The 11,016-nt window shown below is 51.0% G+C and overlaps 2 protein-coding genes across 9 annotated transcripts in view; one reads left to right on the plus strand and one right to left on the minus strand.

Moving 5' to 3' along the window:
• Positions 1 to 2,260, minus strand: part of EBF1 (EBF transcription factor 1) — a 380,950-nt gene extending 378,690 nt beyond the window's left edge. For 4 of the 8 annotated variants that reach the window (XM_037046891.1, XM_037046185.1, XM_037045547.1 and 1 more), the window contains exon 1: positions 1,801 to 2,260. In XM_037046891.1, the coding sequence (XP_036902786.1) occupies positions 1,801 to 1,934 (134 nt within the window). In that variant the 5' untranslated portion in view covers positions 1,935 to 2,260. The remainder of the gene's footprint in view (positions 1 to 1,800) is intronic. The other 4 variants (XM_037049868.1, XM_037049083.1, XM_037048366.1 and 1 more) reach the window with 1 other exon arrangement.
• LOC118983657 (serine/arginine repetitive matrix protein 1-like) lies at positions 2,040 to 7,317 on the plus strand. The gene is made up of 3 exons (XM_037041316.1): positions 2,040 to 2,067; positions 3,150 to 3,336; positions 6,264 to 7,317. Exons 1-3 carry the CDS (start codon positions 2,040 to 2,042, stop codon positions 7,069 to 7,071), a joined length of 1,023 nt encoding a protein of 340 aa, XP_036897211.1. The 3' UTR covers positions 7,072 to 7,317.
• The last annotated feature ends 3,699 nt before the right edge of the window (positions 7,318 to 11,016 follow it).

Here is an 11,016-nt window from a genome sequence, read left to right on the forward strand (position 1 = left end):
GCATTTACTCCGACCTGACGCGCGCTACGTGGGGAGAAAGGAAAGTGGCCCTGGAGGAGGTGAACCCGCGTTCGCGGAATAAAGCGCTTCATTGACAACTTAAGAGGCAGGGGGCATGGGGATTTGGTACCCGCTACCCCCTTGAATTTTCTGTCTCAGGTCTGTGGGTTGGTGAGAAGAGATGGGGAACATGCTCAGCTTCTTGCTGCTGCAACCATCCTCCAGGAAACCTCATGAGCCCCTGCCAGCCGCGGGTGCCCAGCCTCAGAAAGCCACGTTCTCCAACACCCCCCCCCACCCCACCCAACAAAGCATGTAGAGAAAAGGGATCTAAGGATGGAACTCAGAGCTGTCAGGGGTGGTCGCTGTGGGAAAGGGAACTGAGGTGTTTAGTTTTGTTTTTATAAAGATCTGTCCTGACAAACTTTCGCTGTTCTGCAGAAATCCAAACACTCATTCCGAAATCCTAAGGACCCGGTTTGCCAGATGAGCGCTCCCACTCGGGGCTAGAGGCTGGGCCGCCAGGGGCACAGGGCGGTGGTCACTGACAGCCGGACCTGCCCAGCTCAGGCGCATGCACTCACACGCACGTGTCACACACATACACACACACTTTCACTTCAAGCCCAGTTACCCAACTCACTCTCACTACCTACCACCCCCATCTTTATACTCAGTGGGGATGGAAAGTGTTAGGGACACTTGTCCGCAGCCCAGAGAAAATGAGGATGATGTAATTAGTCATCTTCCTTCTTCCCCTTCCGCCCTCTCTGAGTCCGATAAGGCCTGGGGCCACCAAATCTCCCACTACCCCAAGCCCAGCTGGTGGCCTGGGTGTAGGGGGGAGTGCGGGGGAGGCCATTGCTCACTTGGGACCTGGAGTCCCCAGAAAAAGTGGTGAGAGTGTCCCGGAAAGTTCCCCTGGTCAATCTCCGAGGGCAGTGCCTGCAGGCAACAGTCTAGCATCCCAGAAGCTGGCGGTGGGAGAGGGGCTAAAAGAGGACGGTGGAGACAGACGGTGAGGAAGACTCTTAGGAAATGTCAGAATTAAACTTGGGAGTTGCTGTTCTTCGAGGTGGCCCAAGAAACTAACTGAAAGCTAAGAGAGAGAGGGAGGGAGAACCAGATAGGAGAAATAAGAGAAGATCTTAGTGTGAAATGGAGAGAGAAAAGAGGAGAAAAATGGGGCAAAGGAAGGAGAAGGAAGAGGGAGGAGTGAAGAAGAAAGGGAGGAAAGAAGAGAGAAAAGGAAGAAAGGGAAAAGAGAAAAGGAAATGAAGGAAGAGGGGAGAAAAGAAGGAAGAAAAGGAAGGGAGGAATGGAATGAAGATGAGAAAGTTTTAAAAGAAGGAAAGAGAGAAAAAAGAGGAGGAATGAAAGAAAGGAAGGGGAAAGAAAAGAAAGGCAGGAAGAAGGAAAGAAAGAAGAGAAAAGAAAATAGAAAAGAAGGAAGGGAGGGGAAAGGGCAGCCAGAAAAGAAAGAGCAGTCATAAAAACAGATATATAACATCATGCTGGTGAGACGCCTCTCGCCTCTTCTGGCTTAAAACAAAATGAAAACAGTCAAAGACCAGGCAGGGGAGAGCGCCGGCAAAGCGTGGACTCTTAGCCTGGAGCTCCCGGCCCTCCGGCCGCAGGCGACTAGGGCAGCGCAGCCCGGGAGCGCGGAGCTCCGGAGGCGAGCAGAGCCGAGTGGCGGACGAATGAGCGCGGCCAGGCCCCGCGGCGCCGCCGCCACCGCCTCCCCTCTCCTCTGCCGGCGACTCGCCTCCCCGGCCGCGGTCCCCGAGCGGTACCCACCTCTGCGCCGCCGTGTTGGCGTCCAGCACCCCGGCGCCCTGCATCCACGTCCGCACCGCGTTCATGCCGCTGCCCAGCGGCTCTTCCTTCATGCTGCTTCCACTCCGTTGGATGCTTTCCTGAATCCCAAACATGAAAACAACCTTTTCTTGTGGAAAATCTCCTCCCCCTTGAAAATATTTTTTTTTAAAAAAAGGAAAAGAAAAACGCCAGCCAGAGATTTTTTTTTTTTTGAGACGATGAACTCGCGCTGGAAGATCAAGGCGGGCTAGAAAGCAAATTTTTTTAAAAAATGTAAACCGTCGCTCAAAACTGAGCGATTACCCGAAAAAAAGACAGAGAAAAAAGAAGGGAAAATCCAACGAAAAGACCAAAATAAAAAAAAATGAGATGTATGCTTGGCTGTTGGGGGTTGTTTGGTTGGTTAATTTTTGGTTTGGGTGCTTTTTTTTTCGCTTTTTTTTTTTCGCTTTTTTTTTTTTTTTTTGTAATGATCACAGGCCGGTGNGCGCTTTTTTTTTTTTTTTTGTAATGATCACAGGCCGGTGGAGGGCAGGAGGGGCTGGAGTTTCCTTTTGCAGAGGTACCCTTCACTTGAAGAAGCAGGAAGAAAAAAAAAGCCCTGATGGCAATTTAAGAAACAATAGACTCAACTCGCGCTGCCGGCTTTGCTACTTCAAGTGTCATTTTCCACAACCAGGCAAGTTTTTTTCCTCTCTTTTTTTTTCCTCCTTCTCTCCCAACCAAAGATGTTTCTTTCCTTCAGTGCGTGTAGATGAGGAGGACGCTGGTTGCCGTAGACAGATACACCAGAGACGGAGATTGGGGTGGGGGGAAGGGGGGAGAGAGAGGGAGAGAGGAAGGGGGGAGGGAGAGAGAGAGAAAGAGAGAAGGAGAGGAGAGGGAGAAAGAGAGGGGTGGACCCTGCTGGATGGAAATTCTGTTTTCTCCTTGCTAAAATAGAAGTGATTTGCAGGCTTTCCCTATGGAATCCAGTTTGACTCTCCCCAGAGCTAAACACAGGCACACTAACCCCAAAGGGAGGAGGCGGGACCCGCTCCTCGCAGGCCCGCCCCTTCATTTGCATAACGTCGTTCTTCCGCCTCGCTGCAGCCAATCGCAGCTCGGGAGCCTACGGGCTCGCAATGCAGGGCCACGCTCCCTCATTAACATCCGTCTCCCAGCGGCTCCCGGGAGCCGGCCAAAGTTCGTCGTAAAGTGGCGAGCGAGCGAAGGATCGCTGCGCTCCTGCGTTGAGCTCGGGAGCAGCCGGGCTGAGCCGGGCAGACCCGGGCTGGAGAAGGGGGACAGAAGGAAGGGGAGGGAGATATTCTTCTTAAGGATTTGAGCTGGGATCCGCATCCTGGCCCTTGCGGTCTGTTTAGCATCCTCGCCGCATCCTGAGCCCGCTGGAGGCGCACAGGCTGCCCCTTCCCAGGGCGGATGCCGTGTCCTGCTCCGCTGTTCTGGGACGTCGGGGGCAAAAGTGAAGGAGACGGGAGATCCCGGGCAGAAAAAGCAGGATGCTCGTCCCAGGTGCCCACCTCTTCGCTTTGAGGAAGGGGTGGTGGGGTGGAAAATGGGTGCTGGAGGTTGGGGCTGGGAGCTCGCGGAGGGCACTGCCTTCACGCTGGGAGGGGAGTGCGGGACCCGGGCTCTGCCCCTAGTCTGGCCTCCGAAACACTCTCACTTGGACCCTGGCCTTGAGACCGCAGGCGTTAGAGGCTCTGTCCTCGAGTGCTCGATTCTCTCCAGTAATCCGAGGATCTGTAAATGGTGGAACGAATGTTCTCCCTGGAGCTGTGTCACGATGCGCTTTAAAGTCGACTCAGATTCGATCCCCAGCCCTTCAACCCCGCCCCAAAGTAGTCTTCCTTAGAGTAACTACCAAAGCAACAACGCCGCTTTTGATTAGTTGTTTATTTGGTGTAGCGTTTCTCTCATCCTCATTCTTTTTATTAAAATGGAGGGGGGGCTTGAAAAACCCCTCCCCAACTTCAGCCCCTGCCGTGTGTCAAGTCAGAGATGCCGGAAAGAAAGAAGGGAAAAAATGGTCTCCTATCTCAGACCTTTGGCATTACATGCTTGTGTCTGGCAAAGGAAATAACTAGATGTTTCTAGGTAATGTGCCCCATCATTTTTTAGCAGGTTGTAACCTCGAATAAGCACATGGTGAACTTCTGTTACATTGCCCTCAAAGGAACTCCCTGACTGAAGCCAAATCTGCTAAGGACTCCTCCGGGGAAATTCTTTGCCAGAAATCCAGGTCCCCGTTCTGCTGGCCTTGCTTGGCTCTTTGATTTAGGAAGCTCATGGGGTCAGGGATGGAAAAGTACACATGCCCATGTTGAATGGAATGCAGACAGGCAAGAATTATGCTTTGTACTCTTGGCAGCGCAGGGAAGTGGGAGCCACTTCCTGATTCCCAAACTAGATGATAATCCAGGCCTGTGGGTACATGGCCACTGTCTCCATACACTGTTTTATCTCTTACTCACAAAGCCTCTCAGCTCTCCTATCATTTAATCTGAACTACTAACGTACAATCACTTTCTCTCCCTGGTACCACCACAATGCCATCTCTTCCAAGGCACTCCTGTAGAGATCTGATCCATCCTGATTCCCACAGCATCTACCAGAGTTCCCAGGACACAGTAGATGCTGCTCAAGAAGGATGTGCTGGTGCAGAGCATTGAAGGATTATAGGTTTGTGGGGAAGAGAAAGAGGAAGTTGGACCTTCTCCATCTCTATAGAATTTAAATGCAGAATTGAAACTGGGACTACTGAAAACTTCCCAAAACAATAAGCTTAACCTCGAGGCCCAAAGATGGCCAACGAGCCAGTCTCTTCCCCTGCGTGCTCTGAGGGGATCCTTCGAGGGAAAGGCAACAGGAAGCCAAGGCCACTGCCCTATGATTGAGTCCCAGATAGCCCTGGCATAAGATCCAGGCCTCCCTCTCCTTAATTGCATGAGTCTCTATTTTACTCTGCAGTAAACAGATTTCAGGACAAGTGGGGTCTGGTGAGGTACATACCCCAGTGACAGGGAATACACAATGCCAAAGGGGGGTGGCAAAGGTGCTAGGAAAAGGAGAGACCCAGCCACTCTGAGGATCAGGATCAGTGTGAGGCACAAGAGATGGATTTCTGGGGGAGGAGAGGTCAAGGAAAATATAATAGCAGTCCACAAATGACCTATTTGTTGAGGGGTCTAAAGCTGCCTGATTCAAAAGAGAAACTGGTCCAAAGAAAGAAGCTTTCAGCAGCCCAATTCCTGCCCCAGAGCCAGTCATCTCCAAGAACTAAGTGAGAGGGAGAACTCTCCACACTTTCCAGGCCATAGAAGGAGGGAGACTAAAAGGGGGCAAGAATCTTTTGCTAAGACTAAATGCCCTTTGACTGTGTGCGGGCAGCAGATACCTCACCTGGGGTGGCGGGTGTACTTTATTTTAATCAAGCAGAGTGTATCTGTAGCTTTTCTTCTGGAGCCCTTGCTTGCTTTCAACCTGGCTTTCTCACCTAGTAAGAAGAAATGGTTAAGTAAGAAGGAGACTAAAGAGAAGGTAGAAAAGAGACAGGGATGACACCCAGGCCAGCAGAGCCCTAGCTTTTGGTGAATTTCCTCTAGTGAATATTGAACTTACGACTCCAATTTTAAACTTGGAAAAATCCCTTCAACACCTGTCAATCCCTGATGTATAGCACCACCTCCAGAAGGTACAGCATGCCTTGGGGGGGGGCGGGGCGAGGCGGGGAAGGGTATAAAGTATGCACTAACATTAGTTTCATCCTTTTTACATTGTATGACACCTCTGGTGGAGAGAGATATGGTATGCACAGCTTTGCGCAGGCTGCTGTATGTATATTATGACTTTAGGGTCGTTCATAACAGAAATCCCCAACCCCACTCATCATCCTAATCGTGTGGGAGGGTGGGATAGACTTGCAGATTTTCAGGCCTTACAGAGCCAAATGGGTTTATATGTGGAAGGAGCCATTGGAGAGGCTTGACGTTTTCCCCTGGAGTTAAGTCTCCGGCTGAGCTCAGAGTTTCTTCCGTGGTGGAAGTGAGCCTGCCCCAGCCCCTCCCCCTCAATTATTGGAAACAGTGGACCGGGATGCCCAGCCCTCGGGTCTCCCTGGCTGGAGGAAGCTCAGGCCCAGGAAGTAAGCCACTAACGAACTTAAAACCTTCTCATTCTTGGCTACCCCATCCTTCTTAAGGCACAGGGAAATCAATTCCCTTTCCTGGAGGGCACCAGTCCACGCGGAAACTTACCGGGGTGGGTGCAGGTGGAAACACAGCAGCCCTCCAGAATAGCAGAGGCGAGGTGAATACAGCCGAGCTTGGACTGGCGGGGAGGTCCCAGTCCTAGCGCGATCTTCTCTGCTCGTCTGCCCCCAGGAGGCCAGACTTGAGAGCTCTTACTTAGAAAATTCCCTCCATCTCCGTTTCCCTTAGGAAGTCGCGTCCCCAGAAGGGGCCACCTCTCTGGGGAAATGTCCTCTTCCGTTTGCCGCTAGCCAGAGACCGCCGAGAGAGTGAGAGCGGAGGAAAGACTCCCGCTTCAACACCGAGAAGAAAGCAAAGGGAAAGATGGGGACGAGGGAGGCCGAAAGCGCAAAGTCCCTCCGCACACAGCCCGCGCCGAAGGCGCGGACTGGCAGCCTGGAGTTGCAGCCACAGCTGGGCATTGGCCGAGGCGCTGCGCACGGGAGGAGAGGGTTGGGAGTCGGCGACAGCCGGGAAGCCTTGGGAAAGTGAGGCCTTGAATGCAGCACAGTCACAAAGGGGCCCCCGAGAGGCACCCAGACACCGGCGGGATGGCAGAGCAACAGGGGCCTGTGGCCCTCGGGCAAAACCCGGCCCCCCCCCCCCCGCCCCTGCCCCTGCCCCCTCCAAGACCTCTCTACCCACCGCCCTACGGGAACTCCTAGGAGTCCCAGGACAAGATTGCACGGGAAATCCGTCGGTTCCTCCTCCTGGCTCTCAGCCATCTCTGGCAAGTGGCAAAGAAAAGGGGGCATTTCCCCGACCTGATCCCAGTTTTCAACCCCCATCCCCCCAACGCCGCAGAGAAATTTCCCTTTGTTCGCTCTGTGTGACCGATACTTCCAGCCCCTGGGAGCGCACCTCTCCCTGTAGGACAGACAGGGAAACCGAGGCCCTGGAAATGACAAAGATACCCACAGGCAGCCAGGCGATAGAGAGCAGGCATACAATGCCCTGGGGATCAGTCTGGGGCTTAGGAGCCCCTAAATCTGCCTAGGACGAGGGCTTGGGGCACGGGGTTGGAACAGACCTTTCCCGGAGCGAGCCTCTCGGGTTTCCCCTGGGCGGACCCCAGATAATAATAGATCTCATTTGCTGAAGGCTTTACGGGCATAAACTCACTGAGTTCCCACAACAGACCAAGAAGGCAGGTAAGATCACTCCTGTTCTACAGGTGAAGAAGCTGACGCCCTATGGTTGAAATGAATCAACCTGTGCAGAACCACACTGCTAGTGAAGTCGCCGTGCCGAAATTACTCCAGAGCCTGTGCCCTTAACCTTGGCTCCGAACCACTCAGTCGGTGGTTGCGCCCATCTCCCGAATTCTCCCGGTGCTTGCCCCCACCCCCACCCCCCACCCCCCACCCCCCACCCCCGGCATTCAGAGACCCCCTTAGGTCTCAAGCCCCTGGGTATCCCAACGACAAAGGAGCTTGAGTGCAAGTTGCCTCTTGAGGGCAGGCAGCAGATGGGAGAGAGGACGGGGAAGGGTGGTGCAAAGTCCTAATTAGAGGACTGGATGCGCATCCTTGCGATCTGATGTAGACGCATGACCCTCCTGGCCTCCCGGGAGAGGCGGCTCCAGGGTCATGTCAGCTCCAGCCCTGGCTGTGCCACATTTTGCTACGTGAACACCAGTCATCCTGTTCTCCCGCTCCTCGCTGAGGTCTTGAAGCTCCAGGCGCGGGCAAGGTCGCCTGATTGAAATAGACTGAACACAAAGACTTTGCGGGGACGCCCGTCAGAGGGCAGAAACCTGGACATCTGCGGATGCGCCTTAATGGAGGAAGACCATATGGCCTTGGCATTACCATAAATAGCCAATAGCCAAAAGCTAAGGTTATTCTGAGCGGAGAGAATACAGTTAGGACACTGCCGGGAACTATCTCCCAATCAAGGGGTATCGCAGGGCGGGACCGTACCTCATCCTGGCCCTTCCCCGCAGCCCTCCAAACCCCACGATTGGAGAATAATCAGGGAAGGGCCCTCGCTCTCCCCCTTGGCTGAAGGCGGCTCCAGGGTGGAGACGGGAGCTCCAGGCTGTTTGGAAATTAGCATCCTTTCAGTAAGGCAAACCCGCACGCAAGCAACTGAGGCCAGCGAAGATTTGGAGGAAAAAGCCTATGTGCTTGTGGAGAAGTGGGAGAACAGAGGCACATTGAACACAGAAGCTTGAGTTGCCCAGGTCACAGTTCACTGGGTATTTACACACCGTTCACCGCTGGAAGGTCCTTGTCAGCTCCCCAGATGTGTGTGGTGTGAGTGTGCACATAGTCTTGTGTGATCGAAGGGCGGCTGCATATTTGTGCGCCCAAGCAGTAGGAGCTTGTGCCGGAGGCAGCGCGCTTGGGTGCACGTGTGGGCGTGTGCTTGAGGATTGTTGCACACAAATGTGAGTACACGTGCATGTGTATGATGTGTGCATGTCACGCGTCTTGTTTATGTGAGTGGGCGTGCGTGTGCAGAAATACGTGTGTGAGCGAGAGTAGTTTACACTAATGGGTGAGCCTCTGCTCACACATGAATCGTGTGTGTCCCTATGTGCAAATGAAATGCAGCAAGGAAGTTCCTAAAATCTCGGTCTGCGTTAAAGGCTAGGTGCGAGATTGCAGACTTATCACCCCAAGGCCGGGGTGGAAACTTGTTTTGTCCGCCTGCAGGGAGCAGCGACCGCATGAGAGGCCTGGGACTCGCCTGGCTGCCGAGGGTTAGCTGCCATCTCGGCTCGGGTCAGACGAAGGGACCCCACCGGGGCCCCACAGATGACCCAGACGCTGGCAATGATCCCTGCCGGATAGTTCTGCACCCTTAATTGCACCTTGCGGACAGTTTCTAATTATTGATGCCGTGTGACCTAAAGGAGACCGCTTCCGGATTATTTGCTTGGGCATTTATTATCTTTATCACTGTCATTATTTGGAGGCCGTAAGACGATGGTGCCAAACCCACCAACAGCCTCACTCAGCCTCTTGAAAGCCACCCTGGGCGTGAGACTCGCGGGTGAGCGAATCTCCTCCTTTCGTGGAGCCACAGCGCCACCTTGCGATACTCCGGTGCCCTACTTTGCAGGAGCCTCCAGGATCCCCGAAAAGGGCCTGGCCGCCTTACCTTGGTTCAGGGGACTGGAATGGCTACACCCTTCTCCACTTGGAGAAGTCCCGCTCCCTCCCCTTACAGCCACGCGTTCAAAGGGTATCTCTTTTGTGAAACTTGTACAAATTCCTCCTAGGCATCGTTAGTACCTTCCCCAATTTCCCTAGTATTCATATCACACTGGACAGGAAATATTATTTAAATGCCTCTCTCCTCTCCCCAGTCTCGGGAGTTCCCAACATTGACTATTGTTGTTTGGGCATAATCATAGTTATATGATTGTCATATAGTAATGACAACACAAATAATGACAATAAAACCTAGTGTGTATTGAGCACATACTATGGAGCATCTTGTGCAATGTGCCCTGCGAAGCACTTTCTGTTCATTATCTCATTTAATTTTCCCGGAAAAACCAATATATAATAATTTTCCAGGTTGCAGTTGAGGCTAGAGAGTTCCTGCAAAAGGTCACGTTGTAGAGCCCAACCCACTGGGCTCCATGTCTGATGCCACAGCCCACTTTTCTTACGTTCTAGGCCTTGCAGACTTACTCAGCTCTGTATCCACGGGCTTTAAGACAGGACCAGGCAGAGTGGCCACGTATATTCTTATGAATCAGTAAACCACTGCCAATTTAAATTCTTTCTTCTCTGACAGAATTGGGCTAGAAAAATGCTGTAGTTATCACATACCTTGACTGAAAGGTTACCACAAAGATTTATCCCCAAAGAGTATTCCATTACTAACAGGCTAGGTGACCTTGGTCCAGTCACTTCATCCTCAATTTCCTCATGTGTGGAAATAGGTTTGCCGTGAGGATTAAATGAGGAAAACTTGTGAAGTACTTGATAAAGCCCCTCTTACCGTGGCCCGTATTCAATAAAAGTTTACTGTGATATAATTATTCATGATAGTTTTAACAACTAAAGCACAAAACACGAAACTGACTTACTCCTACTCACCCAAAACTTACTGTGACCTCTGTACAAAATGATCTCACTGTTATAACTTCATTTTCATCTTGGACATAAAATATGTCATAAAATATGGTGAGTTGGTTGTGGTTGGGGTGTTAATGTTAACCCTGCTGTTACAAAATTTTGAGGTGCAGGGGGAAAAGATGTAATTAGACAGTAAATTAGCAGACTTTGACTCCTGCCCTTTCCTCCTGCTTAGTAGATTTTAACCAAGAAAGATTTAAAGAAAGACTATAAAAATACTTATTATTCTGGAAAGTCCAAAACTCTATTTTTCTATGTAGGGAATATTCTAAGCCAGTTTGAGTTTTCCCCACTTGAAACACTTTATTGCTAGTAACATACTAAAAGTTTAAAAATATGTATCTAGGCAAATGATTATGCCCAAATAAAAGAAACAAATGAGGGTTATTTAAACATATTTCAGACGTTCAGACATTTCCCCAAAAGGCCAAGTTTTAAAGGCTCAGGGTCTCTTTTTAGAGTGACCCATTAAACAATCACTTCTATTAGCAATTTAAGTGAAAATTTTTCTATTTGAGGGGGCTATAACTTTCCTACTATTAAATTATTTTAGAAAGATTGTTGACTAGTATATTCATGTCATAAAGAGGAGATTTCTCCTTAGAGAAATAAGGCTAATGAAATCCACAAAAAGTGTAAGTGCGCTTACCTGTTTAGTTGGCCCATAATGAATTTCTAGAAATTTCATCAGAGCCCCAGTTTGGTTTTAGTTCATTTGTCCCTGCCTCCCATTCTATGCAATACTCCTGTAGGAAGACGAAGAAATGAATTCAGGAAATTTTACCTGCAGCAAATAATGCGTTCAGCAGTTTTAGTTCAGAGCTGACAGATACTTTATTATCATG

The sequence above is a fragment of the Sturnira hondurensis genome, unplaced genomic scaffold (assembly GCF_014824575.4).
Source record: "Sturnira hondurensis isolate 20B ecotype Veracruz unplaced genomic scaffold, ASM1482457v3 Scaffold0000022, whole genome shotgun sequence".
Lineage (NCBI taxonomy): Eukaryota > Metazoa > Chordata > Mammalia > Chiroptera > Phyllostomidae > Sturnira > Sturnira hondurensis.